The 26,827-nt window shown below is 40.7% G+C and overlaps 1 protein-coding gene across 2 annotated transcripts; it reads right to left on the bottom strand.

Annotated features, from left to right (window-relative positions):
- Positions 1 to 9,259: 9,259 nt before the first annotated feature.
- Positions 9,260 to 21,598, bottom strand: sema7a (semaphorin 7A (JohnMiltonHagen blood group)). Of its 2 annotated transcripts, XM_034085166.2 has the most exons (14): positions 21,387 to 21,598; positions 21,035 to 21,174; positions 20,278 to 20,319; positions 19,818 to 19,913; positions 19,449 to 19,551; positions 17,475 to 17,585; positions 17,121 to 17,263; positions 15,888 to 16,066; positions 14,350 to 14,458; positions 13,724 to 13,919; positions 13,420 to 13,532; positions 12,921 to 13,066; positions 12,688 to 12,746; positions 9,260 to 12,591 (listed from the first exon to the last, which is right to left on the bottom strand). In XM_034085166.2, exons 1-14 carry the CDS (start codon positions 21,490 to 21,492, stop codon positions 12,161 to 12,163), a joined length of 1,974 nt encoding a protein of 657 aa, XP_033941057.1. In that variant the 5' UTR covers positions 21,493 to 21,598; the 3' UTR covers positions 9,260 to 12,160. The 2 variants fall into 2 exon arrangements, with proteins under 2 accessions (XP_033941057.1, XP_033941058.1); XM_034085167.2 differs by lacking the exon at positions 19,818 to 19,913.
- Positions 21,599 to 26,827: the final 5,229 nt, after the last annotated feature.

Genomic DNA, 26,827 nt, shown 5'->3' with positions numbered 1-26,827 from the left:
CTCGAGGATACTGGCTTCCAAGCCAATATTTCAAGGACGCTACGTCATCGAGTGCCGCCAAAGGACTGTTCCAATCTTCAGCATTCCACCGAGGCCGCGTCCTTGGTTTGGGGGAAATTTCGAGGCTTCACATGGGTAGACTTCGCATCCTTAAAATCCCCACAATGCTTTGCGCACGGACCAATTTCAAAAACCCTTGTGGAGAATGGCTGAACCGACGCAGAACACATTTAAATGTAAGTATGTAGTGGCGTAGAACATGTACATATGTTACTTTGTTACATTTGTTATCACCAACAATGTGTTCCGTGAAAGTAAAGCAAGTTTATAATTAGATAGACATCGTGAGGTATTTATTTTCGGTACAGTTTATGTTGAAACCGTTAGAGAAAGTGGCACACTTGTTAGCCTGTTCCATTCTTCTTCCTTTTCCGAAGCCGTGGCTTGGAAACAGACTTGCTTCGTTTCTGAAGGAAGTGACTTGGAAGTACGACTACCAAGCCAGCATCCTCGCGATTGAGAAACGGCCATTAAGTTGACGAAACACTCGAGTCAAATGTAATTAAAGTCAGATCGTGTCTTAGACTGGGCAGTGATATCATAAACCTGTTAATGTACGCATTCAAACACTTTAACTTTTACCAGCTGTATTCACCTTGCAGGTGCAGCTATGTGGCTTTTATCCTGGATAAAGTGTTTAAGTCATGGAAGTACGCCGGGCTCGGTAGAATTCCAAGTATGCTGGACATTGGAACAGTAATTCGGCAGCACTCGATGACGTAGAATGCTTGAAATAGTGGCTCTGGAGCAGCTTTACTCGAGATTGAGAAACACCCCGGAGTTTGCTGTATGATCTGTGTGGTGTAGTGGGCTGTCACTGAAAAACTGAGTAGCCAATGGGGACGCACCCCTGAAAGTCCCGCCCACCTTGGACGTTTAGAGGCTTCTCAATTCTTAAATTTCCCCTCCTCGACTCCCCTCCTCGACTCCCCTCCTCGAGACTTAGTCCCGCCCACAGGAGATGCGAGCGGAGGACCGAGGAGGGGAACCGAGGAGAGAGGAGGGGAAGCAGCAGACGTTTAAAGAAATGAGAACTCCTCTCCTCTGAGCGGTCATATTAAAGCGACGTCCGTTCATTATTACGTGGCAACAGCTGCATCAGCTGTCGAGTGTTTTGTCATATATTATAATCTCTGTTAGATCAGCTGAACATTGTTACCCCATTATTTACTTTGAATTCGTTGAGAGTGCGGTATAATGAGACAATAACAGGCTACAGATGCGGGGACACACACACACACACACACATATATTTATATAAATATATGCAATGTAAAGTATGAGTATGGTCGCTGAAATGGGGAATTGAAATTACGGGCCAAAAGTTGTATTTGCAAGTATTAAAAGTAAGCAGAGGACACCAAACCAACTGAGACCTGTCTGTCCGCCGCATCTGCGCAATGTACAACACGCACCTACACACTGTAGCCTACCACACACACACACACACACACTTACACACTGTACCACACACACACCTACACACTGTACCACACACACATACAGCTCCTAAAGCATATAATCAGGCTACAGCCGTTGTGTATTTTATTATGTGAAGCACTAAATGGTCTTAGAAAAATATCGCCTCTTTGTTTGTATATATCTACTAAACTAAAGCAAATAAAGAGAGTATGCCTGTTATACTGAGTGATATATATTTTACACACTGCTCTGCTTTCTGCAGGACCTCACAGCTGTTCTCACTGTAAACATCGCGTTGCGATGAAAGCAGTTTCTAAAATAATATCCAGGGGATGCATGCAGAGCTGTCATTGGCTGAGATAAGTCCGGCCGTACGTCACGCCTCCACCGTTCCCGGAAATGCATCCGCGGAGGAGCCGTGGAGGAACCATCAGTGTATCCTCGGTTATAGCTCCTCCAGAGAGCCTCCTCGATGCTCGATGCTCGGTCCTCGGTGTGCATTTAGAGAAATGAGACAACCTGATCTCACCAGAATGCGTGACTCCACCACGACTCCTTAACACCAATTTCAATTTTTCAATTTTTAGACGCTTTATTGTTTTAAGGCACATAAATTACAAAAGATAAACTTGCATGTACATGTTTTCTGTTTTAAAAAAAACACAATTATACTCCTATTACAACAAAACATATGTTTTCTTCTTTTTTCCAACAATTCATTTAAAATGCATTCAAATATTTTGTCTTTTTCAACAACAGTTCAGTTAAAAATGCATCAATATCTGCAGGTATTTAGCTTTTTCTTTCCCAACAGCAATTCAGTTAAAGTGCATCAATATCTTTGGTTCTTGTCCCAACACCAATTCAGTTAAAGTGCATCAAAATCTTCATTTTTCCCAACAACAAATCATTGAAAGTGCATCCATCAGTTCCTCAATTTTCCACCTGATTTTACTTTCGGCCACCTTAAACTTTACTCTGTCCGTGAGAATGTAGTCATGGACCATTTTGAGGCTAAACCTTTACCACTAGCTGTGTGGACATTTGGCATTTTATACAGAAAGTTCGGCATGGTTTTCAAAGTGTCACCATTTGTCACCATTTGTCTTCTTTGATCTCTTTTTCTTGGATTTCATAGCCTTTTCTTTTTTCAGATATATATCCTTTATAGATGTAGCCGAAGGGGCGGCAACTACATCCTCAGGCTCCAGTAAGGGATTTGAGGTTGGGGAGGGGGAGTCCCCGTAGGAGGGGGAGGGTTCACCTGACAGTGATGACTCCTTAACACCACAATGCGTGGTGGAGTCACGAACTTTGTTACATTTGCGTGTCGGCACCACGCAAACAACCCCAATGTAAAGTGAATGAGGCTCCTTTGTCGTGGTGCACACACGCATTTCTACAACGTGCATTGTGTGTAATGCAACTATTAATTTTATTAAATTAGTTTGTTTTTAAGGAAGGCCAGAGCTTCAGCTGTGTCAAATATATTGTTCCCTTTAGTTAACGTTATTTATAAGATAATGATCATGTCTTGTATTACGAGCGTCCATTCCCATTGGATAACGGAGAATTTTACACCCGGAAGTAAGTAGCCTATTCTCCTTACTGTCGATTGATTTTACAGTGATATCTGCACTACTCATCGACTAAAAAACACCAAATTGTCCTTGTTAATTACACAACATTGATTGGTTTGAATTGTGTGCAATGCTTTTGTATTTTCCCCCTTCGATTCGGAGAAACAAATATATTTTCGGAGTTTTTGGACGGCAGAAGACACTACACTACCCAGAATCCTCAGCTATCGTTTGGGACTACACCATGAACCCCGTGATCAGTCCTCAAGTTCTTTGATTGGTTGACCTCCAACTGCATTCCATATAAAAAAAAACGTTTCGTAAAAGAGAAAATCATACTTTATTCAGCAGTGCTTGCTTTACTCTTTGATAGTCATCACATGAATGCATTGTAATAAATGGTTTGGCTGCATTAAATATTACACATCTGTCTTAGTTCTTTATTTATCTACAGAGATCGGGCATCAGAATACACCGGAAACTATTCTTTTACCGTTCTGTTTTAATTTCACAATAAAGTTAGTAGTAATATTTTGTTTTGATATTATTGTTTTTTATTAACTACTAGACGACTGGGTCATGTTAAGACCATCTTTTTTTGGTTGCTATGGGTTTTTTCCATCGCTTTTGTGTTACAAATATCAAAACAATAACAAAATAATATTCGTCGTAAACTAAACCGGAAACAGCAGTATATTTTATTTTGTTAACACTGTAAACTTGACAGCCTTTTAACCTATGCTTTTAACCCAAACCACCTACTGGTTAAAGCACGTTATTACACGTTTAGAGTAATTGCAATGCAGGAAGATTGTGTTGCTTTTTAATGACTGTTTAAAATGCCTTTTTCTTAATGTCTTTCATTTTTGTAACGCACTTTTGAATGTGTTATATTTTATGAAAACATTCAAATATTAAGAGTACATACAAAATAGTGGGAAAGTAGAAGGTCAATTATATAAATATAGAATAGAAAATATCAAGAAGATACTCAAATGATATCTAGAGTAAAACAGTTTAGTGCCTGATAGGAGGATGTGCTAACTAATAAGGCTTTATTTAAAGAAATGTGCAGAATACGACAGTGTAATGGTGGAAGTATACACACATTGATAGATGTCTTGTAATGCACTGTTGATGAACCTGTGACCCAAGTTGTTCATTCATTGCATAACTACACTGTTGTGTGTATGATATGTCAATAAACCTTAGAAAATCTTGAAATCTTGAAAGGGATGTGCAAAATAGCAATTATATACAGTCTTTAATTAACTATTAGAGAATAACGAGTAATGAATGTGCTTTAAATGGATCTGCAGATAAATATTTAGTCTTCTCAAGCAACCAACTATCAAATATCTCGCCTGATTGTTGGCACTTGACAATCACCTTCACTGAATTTCATTCAGGTGTAACTAAAGTCTGATTTAAGGGTTGTTTATATTTCACATCATTAATCCAAATCTGTAAAGTAACTAAAATAAATGTAGTGGATTAAAAATACCAGGTTAACCTTAAAGAAAGCCCTCAGGATTATAAAAGACCACCATCACCCCAGCCACAAACGGTTCTGTCTGCTGCAGTCTGGCAGGCGGTACCACAGCATTCGGACTAAAACCACCAGACACAGAGACAGCTTCATCCCACAGGCCAGAAGACTATTAAACACCTGAACTTAGAAATAACATTCATCTGGCTGCTACTTAGAAATTATTTATCTAATATATCATATTCCAATCACTTGTATATAGACTCTTATTGCACTATTTCACTATTTTTTCTGTGCATCTGTTTTATTGCGTAGCACTGTTGGAGGAGCCTGTGACCTAAGGGGGGGAGGGGGGTAGGACACGTTCGATTCCTGTTTTGAATAGTGTGCCGTAGATGGGTTTCATTCCATTTCAAAGTCCTTTTGGACGCTCTGTGTAAACGTCGCGCATCCAATCACAGAGGTTGAGGACTGATCACGGGGTTTGTCAAGCTAAGCACATGGTGTAGTCCCAAACGATAGCTGAGGATTCTGGGTAGTGTAGTGTCTTCTGCCGTCCAAAAACTCCGAAAATATATTTGTTTCTCCGAATCGAAGGGGGAAAATACAAAAGCATTGTACACAATTCAAACCAATCAATGTTGTGTAATTAACAAGGACAATTTGGTGTTTTTTAGTCGATGAGTAGTGCAGATATCACTGTAAAATCAATCGACAGTAAGGAGAATAGGCTACTTACTTCCGGGTGTAAAATGCTCCGTTATCCAATGGGAATGGACGCTCGTAATACAATACAGGGGACATGATCATTATCTTTTAAATAACGTTAACTGAAGGGAACAATCTAGTTGACACAGCTGAAGCTCTGGCCTTCCTTAAAAACTAACTAATTTAATAAAAATAACAGTTGCATTACACACAATGCACGTTGTAGAAATGCGTGTGTGCACCACGACAAAGGAGCCTCATTCACTTTACATTGGGGTTGTTTGCGTGGTGCCGACACGCAAATGTAACAAAGTTCGTGACTCCACCACGCATTGTGGTGTTAAGGAGTCGTGGTGGAGTCACGCATTCTGGTGAGATCAGGTTGAAATGAGACGTCCTTCAAAATGGCACGCCGAAATTCATTTCCGGGTCACTACCGGAGGACCGAGGAGGGGAAATTTGAGTATTGAGAAGCCTCTTTTGTGTCAGAATCAAAAACAAAAAATGAGGGTGTGCAAACGAGCTGCAGCGAGAGCAACAGTCTGATCATTGAGAAAGAAGCAAAGAGAACTGCAAACAAATATATGTTAAAACAAAGACAACATACTTATAGTTTACATGATTACACAAATGATTTGTTTTCAACTTGTAGTTTTATTATTGAAATTAAATGTATTTTGCTTTTTTTTTCTCTTAAACTCTTAGTTTTGCTTGATTCTGAGAAAGTTTTGCTTTATCTTTATGAAACAAAACGAATTAATCTCATATCCTTCCTGTCACGATCCATTTATGTTCCTGAAGTTTGTTGTCCTGGTCCTTCCTTGTGCTCCCTGGTTTCCTCCCTCGTACCCAGGGCCGCCTTAATGCACGGGCTGACCTGGGCTGAAGCCCAGGGGCCTACGGAGATCAGGGGCCTATCATGAGCCAATAAAAAAGTAAAAAAAAAAATGTTTTTTATTTCGGATGTTTTTAAAAAACATTTAAATAAACAAAGTCTTGGCTTTCAGAATATGAAACTTTTATTTCCAAAATCACACGATAAATACATTTTTGAAGCTTGTAAAGGGAAGATGACAGCTCTCACTCGCCACTCACTCCCCCTCCTCCGGCTGACATTATGAATGTAAGGCGTATAGTAATCATAGATAACACGGCAGGGTCCGTTACAGTTTGTTTTCATCTGGTTTCAAATAAACAAAGTCTTGGCTTTCAGAATATTAAAATTGTTTCGGCAAATGCAGATGATAAAAACAACGTTGAAGCTTGTAACGGCATAATTACAAGCGGAGAACGGAGTAACTTGACGTCACAGCAGGCATAACAGCCTGTGTTTCGCGTGAAACAAACACAATACACACAGAATGAGAATATGTTTCACATGTGACTTATTCAAATTGCGAGTGATTGAGTGACAGATGAAGGTTGTTTAGGAGAAAAAGTTTGAGAAGAAAAAGTGTGAGAGTGGCGCTCGGGAAAGGAAATTGTTGAGGGAAAAGGAGTTTCGAGACAAGCTATTACAAAACATGCCGAAGCTTAGAGGTTATTTTAAACCTGTAGGCCAGGATGAGGAGGAAGGACAGATGAGTTCTGTCCGAGCGGCAGCGGTGCCGGCCGTGGGGCCTTGGAGCTAAGTAGGCCGTCTGGTTCTGATAGCGATGGAGTAGCGGGAGAGGAAAAACAGACAGGAGGGACATTATCTGTTGGAGGAGATGGAGAGGACGACGAGGACTTGCTACGTGGAGGGGAGCCAACGGCAACCGGACAAATACATGAGGGAGGCCCGATACGTCACTCACCTGGAGGAGAGGACCAGGCGCGCGCAGAGCAGAGTGGAGAAGTGCGATCACAGAGCCTGCCGAGGCTATACATGACTTTCATTTGTTGTTTAACTAGGGGGCCTACAAAACCTATCAGCCCCAGGGCCTGATGGCAGGTTAAGGCGGGCCTGCGTACCCCCTGGTTTTGGTCATGTTAAGTTGTTCCTTGTTTTCTTTTGTCATCGGCTTTGGGAAATAAAGCTCGCTTTTTGTTACTTCACCTTTTGTTGTCCTTTTGCTGCATTTGGGTCCTATTTCCCCCCAACCCTGACAGATACAGAGTTACAATTAACCCCCGGAGCGATGTTTTCCACTTCGTTTTAAATACATCTTGATCTAAATGATTCTTGCAGTAGCAGCACCATCAACTACTTAATCGTTTTACCTGTAAAATGTTAAGTTCAATTCCTGTGTTTTATTAATCACTTCCTGGAGTTTTACAATCCTCTGAAACAAGTTTAATGGTCGGAAAAACTGTCCTTTAATGTTGCGGATCTGTTCACATGACTTTTGCAGGCGGGGTCTCGTTCTTTATGAGAGCTGCTCATTGGCGCATGAAGACAAAATGGCCCAACTTTTGAGAGAAACAACAACGTAGTGCATTATTTTATGTTTTGGTTCATATGTGTTACTTTTGAGAGAGCGAAACGTCACAGATTACCCGCCATGCCTGGCTGTCAGAGCAGAAGAACCCGTATGTGCGCTCTGTTGCTCAAAAACAGGATAGTTAGTTAGTTAGTTAGTTAGTTTAGTTGTATTGAGAGTAGCCTACCAGGCTTACATTTCCAGCATTGCTCGAATATAAATACAACAAAAGCCAACAAACAGACAAACAAACACAAACAAAAAGGACCAGGCTGAATTCATAGTAAACGCATAGAAAAAAGACCCATAATCTTCACATCACATCAAATGAAGATGATTGCATTTTATTGTTATATGTAATGTGACACTCGCCTACATTTAATTTTTAGTGAAGGGTACAACCGGATGTCGCATACAAACTAATAGAAACGTCTTTATGGAATTGTTATTCTCAAATATGCTCAATGGCAAACATGAAGTATATATATTTATTTTAAGTTAACCCACCGGTTTGTTTGTAATGTATTAGGTCACGTATCGTATGTCTATAGCTTTATTATCTTAATAAAAACAAATCACTATAACTCATTGTTGCTGACATGTTTAAATCCTAAAGATTAGTATCCAAGAGGACTTGTTTCCTGCTCAAATACTGCCATCGTGTGGTGTCCTGGCATGAACTCTACTAGTTTAAACAACAAACCACTTAAATGGGCCAGTGCAAAACACCAATTAAATGATCAGTAAGAGAATATTTAATGAATCTATAGACTTTGAGTCACACTTGTTTAACTTACTACAAGCAATAAGGTTGAATCCTTAGTTCATAGCTTTGTCTGAACTTTTGGAGATATCAGTTTATCTGATTATGTGTTGAAACGGTATGGGGAGGGGTCCATTTGAATTTGTTACCTTTCATTGGTACTTATTAATAATGCATTGTCTGTTATTGTCGTTCATTATGATATTTATGTTGACACAAAATCACACAGTATAATCCCCACCTCAATGACTCTAGAAGATACTTGTGATTTGATTAACTTTGCTTTTCTGTGTTAAGTTTGTTTTTAAACTCAGGGAGGTGTTCCCTTGCTTGAAAGATTTATTTGTTTGTACCACAATCACTTGGCAGTCTTCCAGTCTTCCTTTTCCGGAGGCACAGCAGGAAAACGGGGAGCTGTAAATTGTGGCCCAAGTGGGATCAAGGTCTCTTCAGGCTCGTATCAGAGCACAACAGTGACCAGAAGCTCAAGTCCGAGTATCTCAAAGTTTGGACTGCGCGCCATCGAGACTCAGAGCTGCTGATACCCAAAGTGCATCTTAAATGTCAACAACACCTGAGAAAATAATTCCAATATGTTGTTTCCATTGCCTGGGAAAGATCAATCAATCAAGTTTCAAACTGTTGGCGTCATCAAGTATAACATCTGGACAGGCTTAATAGACTACAAGTGAGAGACTGATTTTCTTTACCCATAGTGTACCCAAATTAACTTTATATTATTGTAATGTTGTCATTTGTGCAACAGAAAATGTGCTCATACACTTAAACCATTCCCTTGGGCACTTCCAGTGTCAATCAATTCATTGTCAATGGCGCAGTTTCAGACTTTATACATTTAAGTTTTACAACTCATGTTCTTTTGGATTTGGAAGAAAGTTGTTCATGATTACCAACATGTTTTTACTATCTTAGATGATAGGAATGAAGTGCATACATGTACCCCAGTGATGCTTATTCATACAGCATGCAGCCAAGGTTACATACAGCTTTAGCAGAGAGGTTACAGCATTCATTCAACAGGCTGGAGCAAACAATGACTAATAGTGGTGTAGTCGACCGCAGCTACATGAAAAAATGTTGAATGTCTCACCCTGAACTACAAGTAACCTTGCCAACTGTCTGCAGGCTGACAGACACTGAACTACAGGAGGCAGTGAGCTGTAAGGTCAGGTAACGCGTCAACTGCAGCTTAAACAAATGACTCCATGATCCTAATTAAAGTGACCTGACAGCAAGATTGTACGGTAGGTGAATCTTCTGTAGCCACACTGCACTCACTGCTGTTTAAGCTACACAATAACAGTTTTAAACAGTCTCCATGAAGCGAACTCTTTCTCAACTGTGTTTTATCCTCGGTTGAAAACAACTGACTCATTTGTGGTATTGGTGGAGCCTAACACCGCACTTTCTATTACTTCATATTTATTTGAAACACATTGTGTTGAAAGATTGTTTCCTAAACTTAGGGTGAGACCCTCACATAGTACAAGCAGAGTTTGGTACCAAAATAGGAGAGCAAACACGCCTTGCTTCAATTTTGTAATTACCTCAGTAACAACAAACTCACATCAGTTTGTTTTTGTGTCGTGCCAGAGTTAAGAAGTATTCATTATCTGAGAAAGGAAATCAGATTTGACTGTCCAAGTAAATGTGTGATCTGGGTGTTGATGTTATAGATTTTCTTTTTCAGATCAAAATAATTTATTTTCGAAAACAGCGAGATCAAAACACTTTAAAGCTTTTGAAGTACAATTATTTTTATCTGAAAGAAAATCTACAATAATGCAGGATCTCCACCCATGTTGTCGTGCAGTAATGTTGTTGTGCAGTAATGGCCAAAGAGATAAATAGTTTTGTGGTGAATAATTATTCTTGTATCAACAAGATGCCGTCATGAGCAGGGTTGAGACTTTGAATCCCGGAATAAAACAGATTAAGATAAAGATGATTACTTCTTGTCTGTACTCAAGCTGCAAGTGGTTTACTGAGTCTGATAAACGCATGACCTACTGAGGACTAAATCAACTCCTTTCCCGAAACCACTTACAGGTGTAGAGGAATGACAAGACTCCCTTTAGTTTCTTTATGTAGACTTCCCAAGAAATCATCATACACAAATATATAATCTTTGAAATGATAAGGACACTCATGCTAGCACATCGTACCAAAATACAATATAATAAAGATATTTATTTTTTAAACATTTAAAGAATAGTTTGTAGTTTAAGTTACAATGTAACTTTTGGAAAAGCAGGTATTTCTCTACAATAAAACATACCACTGCTTAATTTAATCTAATCAGGATTTGCTGCTGGAGCCTTACTAGGTCTTGATGAGCTTTTGGATGCTAGTGTTTGCTAACTTTAGCCATATTGCAGTAATGGACATACGAAGCTGGTTCTCAAACTTGTATCTATTTTCTCGTAATACAGTATCACTTGTGGCAACTGTGGCTACTGTGCGACAATATTTACATAGTCTTACTTTAATATCTTACTTTATTTGTCTATTGTTTTAACTTGTACTTGTTTTATGGTGTGTGAGCTTTGCTGTGTGATTTTTTTGTATGTTTTGTTTTGTTTGTTTGACTGTACAGCACTTTGGTCTGGAGGTTTTAAAGTGCTTTATAAATAAAGCTGTATTGTATAATATCAATAACTTACTGGAAAAATAGCTTATATATGAAACTCCAATACCAGATGTATAGATGTCGCAAAACTATTATAATATGGGAGTAAAATAAATAAATGCTATCCCGAAGCTAATATTAATGTGTTTTATGTCAATGCACATTTTTACTTGATGCATTTTCTCCAAAATCGATTGGTTATAAATATGAATAAAGTAAACGATGTGCCTGTTGTTTTTGGAGTCAGATATTGTCTCCTCCGCAACAAAGCATTTTAATTGCACATTCTCCAAACGCCTCTCTGACCACTGACTGTTTCGACAGAGGGAGAGTTGAACAGCAGGTCCCCAGCTGCCTCCACCCTTCCTTGAACACAAATAATCTGTCAACAGGATTGTCACAGGAACTTAAAAAAAATGTCTGACCTCTAATAGATATGGCCTCAACATGTGCACGCTCTTCTGCCCCACAATACTCTGTGTGCTGTACTGTCCGTGCACACCCATTGGAGCCCAGGATGATTTTAAAAGCTTCGGCTTGGACTAAGCTTTTGTTGAAAGGAATTAACTTCTAACATCTTCCCTGTTCCCCTAGCTTTAAAGAAAGATTATTACTTACTCAATGATATTGCAGTAATGTATGATGGACACTGAGGTTATTGACGAATATTGAGACGATCCAAACACACACTATTATTGACCCTCAGTATTATTTAAGCTGGGCCCTGCTGCTGACTGGTGGTGCTGCTCTTTTGCTCCATCGTACACCACCTCTCTCTTCCTGTCCAAGCTTCTCTTTTTACAAAGTGACCTGGCTACAGCATGTTTCTGACTTATATCTCTTACGATTCTTCCAAACACAGCGACTACTGTGAGGGTAGGTTCACAGCAGGTGTGTTCCTGTTTCGATTGTTGAGTTGCAAGCTTCATGGAAGTGAGTTAGCCTTAATGCTGCTAACATCCTGGACAAGGACAAAGGGGCTGAGGATGTTGATGCTTAGTTTGAAAAAACAGGAGGTTTGGCCCAACACAAAAGCATTACAAAAAGAAAGGAATGCTTAGTTTAAAATAGTCAATTGTGCAAAGCCTATCTGAAAATCCCAGACACTGTGACAGCCAGTGTGAGGGTGATCCATGTTATCTGTGGCACAACAGCTGATGCAGATTGTATTCTTAAATTACCATTGCTTCCATCAGTGTTTCTATTTGTATCCTGGATCGTTTGCTGTTTAAGCTGATATGTTTTCACCACTTTGGTGTAGTCTCTCTCCTTGGAAACACACTCATAGCCACCATAGTTCTCTTGCGTCATGGCGGGGATCAGGTGCAGGCAGTTGGACTGCATTTGTAGACATGGGCTGCTCTGGCCTGTGTGCTCCCAGGTGTACACAGCGTGGTAGGAGTCTATAGGACAAGACAAATAGAAGGGGACACTCAGGGGGACCGAGTGGGCTGTCCCCAAATCCACCGTAGATGATGAATCTGTCTCCCGTTTGGTCCGGTTAACTTGCTTTTGCTCTACAAAAAATAAAAAAGAAGATAAAATAAAGATGAGACCAAAGGTTGCTGGGACCCCAGCAGGTGTGCACTATTAATAGTCTTATCATAAGTTACCTTCGTCAGATGGTTGACACACACTTCGGTTCCCATCAAGGATATTTTGAATGCCTCCACTGTGAACAAAAACATAATATAATCAAACAGGTGCATTTCTTTGTGAGAGATGAATGACTTTGCCCCAGATATCTGTTTATAATACTATTTTTATAGTTTTTCTATGTAATCTTATGTTATCTCTTGCAGAAATGCAATATTCAGAAGAACATGCACATGCTGTTCAAACTTACGTTACATTCGGGGTGCATCCAAACTCTGTCCAGACACAGTAGGGGTCCCGGGCCAGAACACAATCTGCGCAGGACTGGTTGTACTCCTGACACCTCTGAAGGTCAATGATCGAAATCTTCTCTGAGAAACCCACCACTAACTTTTTCTAAGAAAAGGGAGACAATAACATGATTTTACTTTAAATCTGCATTAATAGTAGTTTTGTGTTCCTTGCAGCAGTGCAAGAAGCTGAACAAAACATGTTGAGTATCATAAAGGTGTGTTGGCAACAAAGCTTATTTCCTTCCATACAGCGAAATCCAATGCGGAAATCACATTGCATTGGTCAAGGGAGACCTTGCAATTCTGGGTTGGCCTACAAGATACTTCCTCCTTGAGCTTTATTATCACCATATAAATAGAATTTGTGTGAACGTAAAAAAAGAAAATGTCACCCAGTGTCTGCCAAGAAAAACAACTGACGACACCGTGCTGGAAAATGCATGACATTTAAAATACCTTTTTGGAGTCAAGCTTCATTGATTGTACGGTTGAGTGGCTGGAGAGCTGTGTTTCGGAGATGATGAAAGGCTCTTCCCCGGCCTCTAAGACTTTATGGATCTTCCCAGAATCTGTTGGGACAGCACACAAACAATTTCTGGCATATTCTCAGAGGAATGCTGTATTATCAACACGTTTTGTCTCGCCAACATTACAGACTATGCATGATGACAAGCCAGATCAACAGGAAAACACTCAGACCTGAAGTAGCTACAAAAAAAGACCAAGACAAATCTGGTATTTCTTTCCAACTAGAACATACCAGTAGCTAGAAGCAGAATGTTATGCATGCACCCATCTGCTGCCTGCACTCGGTCCACAGCAATCTTGGTGTAGTTGTTGCTGCTTACATAAAACGGAGCCGTTTGATGTATCGATTCAACCCAGTCATTCATTTCCGGGTAATCCTTCACCATATTGACGGTGGCCAGTGGCAGGTTCCTGCTGTTTTTTACACACTGACAAATACATGCACAGAGTTTTTTTTATAGATTGTATACTTTAGAAAATGGGAACATAAACCGGATGTTTGTAGGAAACTCAGGTTAAGCAAATATTTAGGTTTACAAAGCTGAAGGCATCCCCAGTTGTTTATAAATGGACAAATCATTTTTGAACTACAGGCGGAACAGATGGAAGGAACAGGGTTTTCTTTACAAAACATAGCAACAAGTGCTCCTCCTTCAGGGAACCACTATGCATGAGTCAGAAGTAGGGTTGGGCTCAAATAGATTACATTTGATCTACAGATGGAAACACTGAACCACATTTGAGAACGAGAAGTAATAAAAATACACATTTTCCACATTCAAACCCACATTTTAGACTTTGTTAGAAACATGTTATTCTGTCTCTGCACAGCAACATTGCAACAAAACAAATGCTTACCGTTCCTGGCCTTGGCTTGGGAATGTCTTTGTTGTAGCCCTTGAAAGTTGAGTTCTCAAATACGTCTTCAATCTTTCCTATTGTATATATGCACACCGCTGTGGCGTTCCTTAAAGAGAAATAAGATAACTGAAGTTAGCATTTTCAAAAAGATTGAAAATCTTGGAGCTGGGCGTGTCTGAAAACTTGGGGATTTTTTGCGAGCAACGCGACCAACAACCAATCACATGAATCTCCCGCCCCGACATACAAAGCAAAAAACCCCGGGGATTTTATGAGAGCAATATATATATATATATATATATATATACACTCCCCAAACAGGCGAAAACCTACCAGTTTCACCCACTGTCTCTGCCACCTCCCTCCATGTCCCTCTGCCACCTCCCTCCATGTCATGTCATCCCCATTCAAAGTCAATGGGCAGAGAAGCGTTGGAAGATTTGTTTAAAGCTGCTGTGTGGACGTACCGTTACGCTTCCAACGCTTCTCTGCCCATTGACTTTGAATGGGGATGACGTCACTTTGCCTCACTTTTCGCCGAACTGCATTGTGGGGGAGCGAAGCGAAGATTTCCAGGATTTTCAGGATTCAAAAGTTGAGCAATGTTCAACTTTTGAAGCTGAGCTGGAAGCCAATCAAATCCCGTTTATGCAAATCTGACAGTAGAAGCGCCAGCCAATCAAACCGTGTGTAAGCAGGGAGAACCAGACCGCAGTTCATTTCCTCATATTCCAAACGAGAAATTACGGTAGCAAATCACCCGGTTCTTTACGACCAGAACTATTAACGGGATACAAACCGGAGGAACCAGGCATGGAGGGAGGTGGCAGAGACAGTGGGTGAAACTGGTAGGTTTTCGCCTGTTTGGGGAGTTTATATATATATATATATATATATATATATTACTCGCATAAAATCCCCGGAGTTTTTTGCTTTGTATGTCGGGGGCGGGAGATTCATGTGATTGGTTGTTGGTCGCAAAAAATCCCCAAGCTTTCAGACACGCCCAGCTCCAAGATTTTCAAGATTTTTGAAAAGCTGCTGTGTGGACGTACCGTAACAAAAACGTTGAATTTCAAGTTCAGACATAAAAGCCCTGCCAATTTTACAGATTTGGTGGAGTGGCCTTTGGCTATACACCTTGACTAAAAGGGCCAAGGGCTTTTTGTGTTCCCCAATCTTAAAGAAGAGTGCTAATTCTCTGTCATCTCCTTATGTAGGACTTAAAGTATAGTTGGTAATGAAATGAGCTCTCATTGAATGTGTGGGTGTAACCTGTCTGGAAAATGGACCATTACATAAGAGGGTCAAAACAATACATGACAACCTCAGGAGCAGATTTGTATTAGGTCTTAGTTATTCTTTTTTAATTAAACAAGATTGTAATGCAGATATGTCACTCTCCACAGGAGAAGAGTGGTGAAAACATTTCAAAATGCTGACCTTTCAATTTAAAGTGTAAGCTGTTCTGTGTCAGTGTGTTACTAATGGTGTTGCTTAGTTGCCGTTATTAAAAGGAAGGGAAAGTGTCTAACCAGCTGCTTGTAAAAAGGCCATAGACTCTCGTGTCAACCCAGTCCTTGGCGTGCACAACAAAAATGTCTCGAAGATGGTTGAAATAAAGCGACTTCTCAGGAAATCCACAAACGAGCCGGGCCTTGAGAAAAGATGTCCACATGTTCTGGAAAAATCTTTTCGATCCACCTTCATCTACCTGCAGAATAACACAAATGAATTACACCAGGTAGACTCTCTTTCACTTTTCATGCAACCGAAATTCATGAACTAAGGGTTATTTGATAGGACTGATGTTACATGGACCTTGACCTGGAAAAAAACACCTCACCGCTTTTGGGGCAGGTTGAGTGTCTCCATAGGTATCAAAAAACAAGGGTGTTGAAAGGTTGTGTTTCACCACATGACAACATGCACAGCTAGTTGTATTGAGGGAGTAGAAGCCTGATTTATTCATGAAGCCTTAGTTAGCTTCAGATGGTTGCACTGTCTGACGCCATAAATATATGTATGCGATTGTCAAATCCTGACAGCCATGACACTGCAGGATATCACTTTACTTTATTTCCATCACCCTTTGTTTTCACACAATGCAGCTAAACAGGATATATATTATCAATGCAGACAGCCTGAGACCTCAATATGTACATGACAATATGATATTCTCCAATCATAAAACCACAATAAATAGTGGCTCACCCACATGGCTCATGGAAAATATTTAAAGTCAACATCAAACAAAACCTTTCATCTCCTTTGTCTGGTAAATTCAGGAGGGGCCACTGTGGGAGGCACAGCAAACACCCTCACAAAACTTCAACATCCAAATCTGCTGAAGTGGTCAGCAAATGAACCATCTGTTTCATCATTTTAATCAATTAAAGGGTAAAGTAATTTTGTGTTAGTAAATTATGCTAAATGTATTTTTGTACTGCTTTAAAAACCTAATTAAAGTGTGGTTGATTTGTTTGCAGTCATGTTTAAAGACACAGTTTCAAAATGTATTCTTGCGTTTGGGAACAGCAGTTGACAAAATAATCTCACTTCAATGTCCACTTAGTAGGTATTCTGATACTTTTGATCATATTACATGACCTTCATAAATATTTCCATATGTCCATACTAAATCTTGTTTTGAATATCAATATAAGTATAAATAAAACTTAAGAGGTTTCTGGAAATTGTGTGTTACAGTTGCAGTAAATGAAGAGCCTCACTGACGTATGCTGAGTTCACTTCAGTGCCCAACGTACCTTACAGACTCTGGCAATCCTCGATATCCAGGGGTCAGCCTCCGGGTTGTGATCAGAGTTCTTTTCACGGAAAAATATGTATATTTTCTCATTGTCAGGTTCTTCCCTCTGCTCCACCCACGTCGCAGAGATGAACGTGGGCTCTATGAGAGGAGGACGTGTTTACCAAGCTGCTTCCCTGTTTACATTCCCGTTGCATGTGAAAACAAAATGTAATGAAAGAGCTCTCAGGAGGGGACAAAACAAGCTGACAAACTGGTGCTTATATGGAGCATACTTTGTAATCAAAATGGAGTCAATATTTCCTGCTGATTTTCATCCAACATTATGAGTTTACTTCAGTCATTTACCCACCTGAGATCCAGTTGTCATACATCCAGACATTAGTTCTGCTACCAGCTTTCCTTCTGAATTGTAATGAACTTCCATCCGTGTCCAAAGGTGCAGCTGAATAAAGATCCCCCTCTGCAAATAGCATCAAATGAAAATCCTCAGAGATGTTTAATTATTGAGTAGGTATATTTCTGTGCACTGGTTACCAACTCTTCTATCACACATGACATAATGTCGTTACATAAGTCTGTAGACCAGAGGCACAATTTTAAACCTTTAAAATCATGGGTTACTGCAGTGGTTCCCAAAGTGGGGGGCGCGCGCAGAGGCATGACAGGGGGGGCGCGAGAGACCAGGAGGAAAAACCATAATAATAATAATATGATACAGTACTATTACGTCTGGGTCTCTGTTTCATTAAAGCTCGGCGCTGTGTGTGTGTGTGTGTGTGTGTGTGTGTGTGTGTGTGTGTGTGTGTGTGTGTGTGTGTGTGTGTGTGTGTGTGTGTGTGTGTGTGTGTGTGTGTGTGTGTGTGTGTGTGTGTGTGTGTGTGTGTGTGTGTGTGTGTGTCAGTGGCGAACAGTCAGGGCCTTCAAGGTATTCAGAGAATACCCTGGAACACTCAGATAAAACAAACAAAAAATCGATATCTGTGTTGTTCATCTGTAATATTACAGTGTTACGTTGATTTGTTTGTCCTTCTCGGACCATGTACTACGCATTTCAGTGGTGTTGTTAGAAAAGAAAGCAACCAATCAGATCTTGTTCTGGGTCTCTGGGTAGAATATCCTTCAACCAAGGTATTCTATATCCTTAATAGGATGCCCTGGCCGTTGCACTGAATGAGAGCGTACGTTTGGACTGAAAGTTTGATCAACCAATCATATATTGATTTGTAGCCAATGGGCGTATTCTTTCAGAGTTTCCCTCGGTTCCAGGGTACTCTAGAAGGCCCGCTAGTTAACTGTCTCGAGACAGAGGATCTGAGAATGCGACGAAACAATTTATGCCGTTTTATTGTTTTTAACGTTGAAATGACAAGTGCAACAGGTGAAGATGAAGTTGTTGCGGAATTGTTGTGATTACCCTTTTCAAGACGACAATTCAGTGAAAAGACGGACATTATAATGCCGCGGAGGGCACACACACCTTCTGTGTGTGTCTACAGAAGGTCCAGTTGTGATAGACACGGTTCGCCACTGGTGTGTGTGTGTGTGTGTGTGTGTGTGTGTGTGTGTGTGTGTGTGTGTGTGTGTGTGTGTGTGTGTGTGTGTGGAACGAGCCATTTTGTGTGTGCGAGAGAGAGAGAGAGAGAGAGAGAGAGAGAGCGCACCGGTACCGGAGATCGTTGTTGTTAGCTTCTGGTGCTAGCGAGCTACGCTAAAGGATATAAGGAGTTTTTTCAACAACAAAGTGGAGGAGAGTCCTCTCCTGTCAGACTGAGAGACTCAGTGAGCTAAAGGACTCTCTTAGTGTCATCTCAGTGGGTCTCAAACGTTTTGGTCACCATTAATGTAAACAATTATTTCCGAGGCACACGTTTATATGATCATTGTAGTTATACAAAAATAAGAGAATAAATGAAAAACAGGCATGAAATACTATATGACAGTAAAAAAAGAATACATTTTAAAAGGCTGATTTGTAAAATATCCATAAAGAAAAAGTAAATCTGTTAACAGGTCTCTTTCAAATGGGTGTTGAGAGATGTATCCATAGATCTCTTCATTTTGCTCTCAAAGTGCACCAGATTGATGCATTTAACTTCAATATTTAAAAATAAATCTTCCAGGTGGAGCATGCCCCCGGACCCCCCTATTTGAGGTCCACACACTACCTATACAAATGGCACTTTACCCCTGCTTACACCGATGAACCTGACTTGTGTTGGGGGGGGCCCGACTTTTTTTTCCCTCCAAAGGAGGGGCCTGACAGAAAAGGTTTGAGAACCACTGGGTTACTGTATGGTTGTGCAGGAAGTTGTACTTAACATACCTACAGTGAGCGAAATGGCGTTGTGCGTGTACACAAACGGAGAGATACCCATCCCCTCATAGATATCCACTATTTCAAGAGACAGGTTGTTCACTGACGAAAACTGTAGAACAAAATAAAAATAAAAAGAATATCGGGATTAGTTTTGCTGGGAAAATATCCAGACACCAGTCATTGAACACCCGACCGAAATTACACACAGGATGCTGATTAAAGTGTAAGCAAAACCACAGCAGCTACACCAAAGAGCTTCATGCTTTATTCATTTCCATATGGTTGCCAGTAAATTACCTAGCCACATGAACGACAGTATGTCAGACACATGTGACATAAAGTATAACATTTTCCGTGATGGACGCAAACACTTACAAGCTTCCAGCACTGCGGTTTGTTTCCATTTGTTCCACAGACAAACATGCTGTCCTGAAACTTCTCAATCACTGTGATGACATTTTCACATTGGCCCTATTAACAAGACAGCACACAGAACTGATCATACATCTCATTTTTAAAATATGTTTTTTAGAAAACCTGTAATTTGACCTGTAATTTTTTTTTTATTACAAACACCATTAAGATTAAGATTAAGATGAACTTTTATTAATCCCTCATGGGGAAATTATTTCTCTGCATTTGACCCATCCTAGTGTTAGGAGCAGTGTGCTGCCATTTTGAACGGCGCCCGGGGAGCAATGTGGGGAACGGTGCCTTGCTCAGGGACACCTCGGTAGCACTTGGTCTTTCGGGGACTTGAACTGGTGACCTTCCAGTTCCCAAGCCAAGTCCCTATCGACTTCGCCACCACCGCCCTCACTGTCGTCTTACTTACCTCTTGGCAGTGTTGCTGGTCTGGGGCTTTCAGCGAGAAATTCTGCAAGGGGACATCAATTAGTGGACAAACTAATTAAGGTTTCACTTAAGGATAGTTTTTTAATGAAATATTGTATTATAAAGACAACAATACCATATTGAAAAACATCACTTAATCACTTCTTAACCAATGGAGAATGCTTCATTCAAAGCTCTGCCTAATAGATTGGCTTTTAAATGTAAGAGATAGCTGGATAATATATGGCTTTCTTGGGCCAAAACTATTTCACTTAGGTTAATGTCTTCTTCTTCTTAAGCAGCTTCAGCCGCTCCTCCCACAGACCAGTAGCCATTAGTTTAATTAAGATGTGTCTGAATTACGGTCACAGAGGCTATTTACTCTAATTTCTTCAAAAACAATTAACAATCATTAGCCTGTCATTTATTATTTTTGTGGTCTAATAAAAACAGAAGTTGTCTGACTTTCCTGTGTTTTTTTATTATAAAAACGTGTATGTCATCAGGGTCGGATTGTGACATTAGTTAACCCCCTGCTGCTAAAATGCATGCTCCCTAGACTCCTCTTGAAACCATGTGTCTGTCAGCCATCTGCTGCAAATCTTATTATGACCCCATCTGCATCACAAAACAACTGCCAACTTCTTGAACCACAAAGAAATCAAGCTGGGAGTCCATCAATAAACCATTGATAAAGAATATAGACCTACAGGCAAGTGCATGTGAATAAACTAAATACAAAGATCAGAAACACCCACCTCCATAATATGAGAGCCCTCCACATCCAGTTTCAGCACAAAATTCGTCCCTCCTACATACATCTCCTCTGAGTCCTCATGATAGAAGAACACACTGTGCTTCTGATAGACTGGGTATTCAAATCCACCGCAGTTTATACCTAAAGGGGAAATATCATCACGCTGTTATTAGCATTTGACTGCATAGTTCACTGAATAAAGTTTTGGATCATTGTGGACAATAACATTTAAAAAGGATCTCAATACAGAATTACCTCTTTAGTTGAGTTTTCAAAACATCTGATTAGAGACATTTTTAAAGGGAAAACACATTTAAAACATTTCAGTCATAACGGCGAAGAGAAGCGTATACCTTTGCTCAGAAGTCTGGGATTGTCTTTAGATCCAAGAGTCGGTAAATTCAAAACGAGTTTAAAATCCCCAGCAAGCCAGATGAAGAATATAACAAACTGAATCATGTTGGGCTTTAGACGGTCAACATTTCTCTTCTTCTGACAGGGCTCAACTGTTCTGAATCCCTCTGCTCGCACACTGACCCAGACAGGTACCCCGCAGCATAGATATCCCCAGCAGCCAATCGAAACGCAGAGCAGTGGGCGGAGCATGCGAGACTGTTTTATGTCATGAAATGTATGGGATTAGTTTTGTATCATAAAGATAAAGCAACACTTTCTCAGAATAAAGCAAAACTATGAGTTTAAAAGAAGAAGAAAAAACTGAGTCAAGCAAAATAAAATAAATTTCAAAAATAAAACTATAAATTGCAAACAAATCATTTGTGTAATCATGTAAACTACAAGTCTTTTTTCTTTGTTTTAACATAGGTTTTTGTTTGCAGTTCTTGTTTCTTCTTTCTCAATGATCAGACTTTTGCACTCGCTGCAGCTCTTCTCGTTTGCGCTCCCTCATTTTTTGTTTTCGATTTTGACACAAACGTCCCAGGTGGGCGGGACTTTCAGGGGTGCGTCCCCATTGGCTACTCAGTTTTTGAGTGACAGCCCACTACACCACATATCATACAGTGCAACTCATGCAGCAAACTCCGGAGTCCACTCGGCCACGTTAGTGTTGGTGTCTCCTGGGCCCAGGGCCCAGGACCCAAGAGTTAAAAACTTTTAATCCCTACTGATCAGATCAGATTTATCTTTTGGGGAGTTCAAAACCAAAAAACAAGATTAGGATCACTTTGATATCCGATCAGATCAGGAAATCCAATCCAAGCTTTAATCTGGATCAAATCTTCAAAACGGGTAGTTCAAACCGACAACACAGGATTGGGATCAATTAACAAACTGGATTATCCTGATCCCACCAGAGGGGTGGATTTCCAGTGGATTACCAGAGCAAAATGTACTGTACCATTTATTTTAAAATATGTTTCAATTTAAATTAGATGGCAAAGTTTGTTAACTGAAATAATGCACAATTTTTAGCCTTCATGGGAAATACATTTTATTTTTCCATTTTTTGCTCACGTTTGTGGTGGCCATTTTGTTTTCAACCAAATGTTGATGACATAAATGTTTATGCTCATGAAAGTATCACAGCAAAGATTTTCAATCACAAATGTCATTTAGATTAAAGAAAAAATATCTTCAACAAAAAAAAGTCCATCATCTGTCATCACCTTTCAAAAGTAATTGCAGACAATAGCATCTCGACTTGCACCACCACTCAGTCTCTCATTTAGAGGGAAATCCATAGGTGGGCCTAGATCATCAGCAGGTGCGAGGGGCTCTGGGGGATCATCGATGTCAGAGAGGGGGACTCTGCGATGGACAGCGATATTGTGTAGCACAATACAAGCCAGTGTTATTTGGCATGCTCCTTGGGGTTCCACTCTCAGATAGTTGAGGCATGCAAAACGCCTCTTCAGTACTCCATTCAAGCGCTCAATGGCACACCTTGTTCTTCCATGGTCATTGTTGTAGCGCATCTGTGAAGGAGTGTTGGCCGTGGGAAAAGGTGTCATCACCCATGGTAGGAGTGGGTAGGCACTGTCTACTAATATAACTCCATCCGGCCTGTTGGTTTGGAATTCAGTGAACAACCGGCTCTCTCTGAAGATACGTGCATCGTGGACTGACCCAGGCCATCTCACAGCACAGTTGGTGATGGCAAGGTCAGCATCTCCCACAAGTTGCACATTGATACTGTGCCTCCCTTTCCTGTTGACATATTCCCACTCCCTCTGACGAGGTGCTTGAATATGTACATGGGTGCAGTCGATCACCCCTATGGTGTTGGGCATGTCTCCCAGAAGAAAAAACTTCTGCTTCACTTTGGCAATCTGGCCATCAGTGGGAAAAAGTCACAAAGTGATCCAGCAGGCGAGCCAGTGCATCAGACACAGCTGTCACCACTTCACCCACTGTTGTCCTGTGTCAATGTTCCACATGCGTAAAAGTGCAGGGCAATGAGGACCTGTTCCTCTACAGTCAGAGCATGACTCCGCAAGGTTCTGCACTGCAGTTGTGGCCTGACCAGATCAGCAATGTAGTTGATGTCATCAAGTCCAAATCGAAAACGATTGTACAGTTCTTCTGTTGTGTACTGTTGGAGAGGTTTGGGGCGCTCGGTGTGGACCCTTTGGCGGTAACCTCTCCTTCCAGCATGGAAGATGTGAACAATCCCTGCCATGACTGTGTGCTGACTGTTGTTTCAGTCAGTAGGCCTACATCAGTCTCTGAATAACAACTAATTGCAAATACACACCTGGAATGAATGTCCAGATTGGTTAGGGCCTGTGGTTAATTATGTAATTAATAGCAAGGCCAGACCTATAAAACTAATTGCTGACCTGACCAAACCATTGAGTTGGAAAGATGGACAAAAAGGGGCCTAATTTTACATCTGCTGAGATCCATGCACTGCTGCTGGGTGTAAGGAACAATTATGACTCCATAGTTGGTAGCTTTAACAGAGAGGGTGGAGCGACTAAAGTAAAGAGCGGAATATGGATGGAAGTTACAGACAATGTGAATGCCACAGGATCTGGACACAAGAGGACGGTGGACCAAGTGAGGTTGAGGTGGAAGAATTTGAAGCAGCAAGCTACCAAAGACCACAGCCAGGCTAAAAGCCCACAGACGGGTAACAAACCACATAAAAGGGGATAATACACAGATGTGGTACTTCATATCATTGGTGGTCAGCAGTCACAATCTTTACATGGAATACCAAACGTTGTACTGGATGGTGAGTCGCAGGTATGTGTGATTTTATCCTTGTTCCTATTGAACTACAATTATTATCTTGTATAATTGTTATTTTCAGAGTACTACAATGGCTATTATGTCTTACATAGCATCCTAGTACTACAATTGTCCAGGTTGCATGCTTGTGATCATCTTATTAAGGGGTATAAAGTATATTGATAAACTTTCATTTCAGGTCGGCAATGCACCTGATGTGACACACACCATTGAAGATGAGGTCCTCCTGACCCATGTGGATTCAGAAGCTGGACCTTCAGCCAGGCCTGATGACACACTGCAAGAGCCACCTCTAAAGAGAAAATGCAAGCGCACCAGAAAACCAGAGCAGAGGGATGATGCCTATGAGACTCTGCTGAGCCGTGAAACGGAGAGGGCAGAGATGCAGATCCGTCTGGACGAAGAACAAATACAGCTGTGCCGGCTTCAGCAAACTGAAACCTCACTGAGAATTCAGCTCCTCAAAGCACGCCTGGATGATCCAGCTGCCTTTGAATGAATGCTTTATTGTTGTTACCCTAGTGGGAGTATTTTTTTTAATTACGATTTCATTATGATTTGATGTCCTTTATGTATTTAAAAATATAATTAAACATTATAGATGTCTCTGCAATGTGGTCTCTTGTCTTCCTTGTATTATTTTTCATATCCACTAGATGGCGATCAGTAGGATTAAAGCACTGATATTCAGGATCTAGTCATGTTGAAAAATCGTAATCTGGATCAGACTGATCCTATCCTGAATTGCTTTGAACTCCAGGGACAAAATGTGGCCGACTTGTCTGATCCTGGATCACAAAAAGTGGGATTTCAAAATCTGATCGGATCTGATTGAGATTAAAAGCTTTGAACTCTTGGGCCCTGGGGAGTTTCATGAACATATCAGACTTATTTTATGGATTGCTGTGCATTATACTTGTGTTGTGTAGTTTATACTTTGTTCCAACTTTAAATATGTTAATACCTGAACACACTGCTGCTGTTAAATAATTTCCCAATTTGGGATTGATAAAGTGTCTGTCTATTTATTTATTTTATAGATTAAAAAAACACATCTATGTATTTTCAAGCTAAAGGTAATACACAATATAAACTGTATACTGTTATTTTTTCAAAGACATTTCAAAAGCATATATTGCTATCTTTAGGACAAACAATTAAAGACTGCTTTAATTTAACAAATTCTACAATATAAAAGTGGCAGATTTGCTTTTACCAGACCTAGGTTGCATACCAACACAATTAGGAACATGCTCACATCTTACTATGTTGGTCTGAAGAGCTGAAGCATTCATACACAATGGATAAAAACGTTGTTGTCTCATTCTATTTCCTGTGAGAAAATGATATACATTTAGCATTAAAAACTCGACATTGTATTCCTAGACTGAGGAAGATCTGAATAATCAACAGATTTGAATGGAATCTAACATTTCCATGTAGAATAAATACAAAAGAGTGATTATACAAATTACATTTATTGAAATTTGAACCAGAAGTAGAAGTTTCAAAGAATGTTTTAAATAAAAGGACATACAACAAAAAGGTGGATAATAATACAATCTATTAAATGTATAATAAAGACATTTGGTCAAATTAAATTACACTGAGCCAAGGGATAACAGCAACGCCCAGCGTGGAGGAAGATGGTGCAGGTCTTTCTTCATGCCCCCCCTCCGGATCTAATGCTGTCCCCTCAGAGGAAGTGGGGAAACGGGATAAGACTCTGGACGCCACGCTGTCTCAATGATCCACACTGTTAATATGAGAGGAAAATAAATGTTTTAGGAAATGAAAAATATCCATCCATCCATCTTCTCCCGCTTATCCGTGGTCGGGTCGCGGGGGTAGCAGTTCCAGCAGAGAGCCCCAAACTTTCTTTTCCCTGGCGACATCAACCAGCTCTGACTGGGGGATCCCAAGGCGCTCCCAGGCCAGCGAAGAGATATAATCCCTCCACCTGGTCCTAGGTCTACCCCTTGGTCTCTTCCCAGCTGGACGTGCCTGGAACACCTCCCTAGGGAGGCGCCCAGGTGGCATCCTAACTAGGTGCCCGAACCACCTCAACTGGCTTCTTTCGACGCGAAGGAGGAGCGGCTCAACTCCGAGTCCCTCCCTGATGACCGAACTTCTCACCTTATCTCTAAGGGAGACACCAGCCACCCGGCGGAGGAAACCCATCTCGGCCGCTTGTATCCGCGATCTCGTTCTTTCGGTCATGACCCATCCTTCATGACCATAGGTGAGGGTAGGAACGAAAATGGCCCGGTAGACAGAGAGCTTTGCCTTCTGGCTCAGCTCCCTTTTCGTCACAACGGTGCGGTAAAGCGACTGCAGTACCGCTCCCGCTGCTCCGATTCTCCGGCCCATCTCACGCTCCATTGTTCCCTCACTCGAGAACAAGACCCCGAGATACTTGAACTCCTTCACTTGGGGTAAGGACTCATTCCCTACTTGGAGAAAAATATGAAGTTAACAAATAAAACACAGCTCAGGGGCATCATGGACGGTAGGTTTTCCTACAAAGTTAACTCAGCCTCCATTGATTTTCATATCAAATTAGCGTGTTAATAAAATA

The sequence above is a fragment of the Pseudochaenichthys georgianus genome, chromosome 6, assembly GCF_902827115.2.
Source record: "Pseudochaenichthys georgianus chromosome 6, fPseGeo1.2, whole genome shotgun sequence".
NCBI lineage: Eukaryota > Metazoa > Chordata > Actinopteri > Perciformes > Channichthyidae > Pseudochaenichthys > Pseudochaenichthys georgianus.
Note: the sequence above shows the minus strand (reverse complement) of the source record. Positions and strands in the feature narration are given on the sequence as shown.

Bases quoted from the DNA above. Each gene is read 5' to 3' on its own strand.
- sema7a (XM_034085166.2), bottom strand. From the start codon at position 21,492: ATGATTCAGTTTGTTATATTCTTCATCTGGCTTGCTGGGGATTTTAAA. The intron at 17,586-19,448 runs GTATGTTAAGTA...TGCTATTTGCAG, and splicing joins CGCCATTTCGCTCACTGTAG to AGGGGGATCTTTATTCAGCT. The intron at 13,533-13,723 runs GTATGTTCTAGT...CTGTCCCAACAG, and splicing joins CATTCTGCTTCTAGCTACTG to ATTCTGGGAAGATCCATAAA.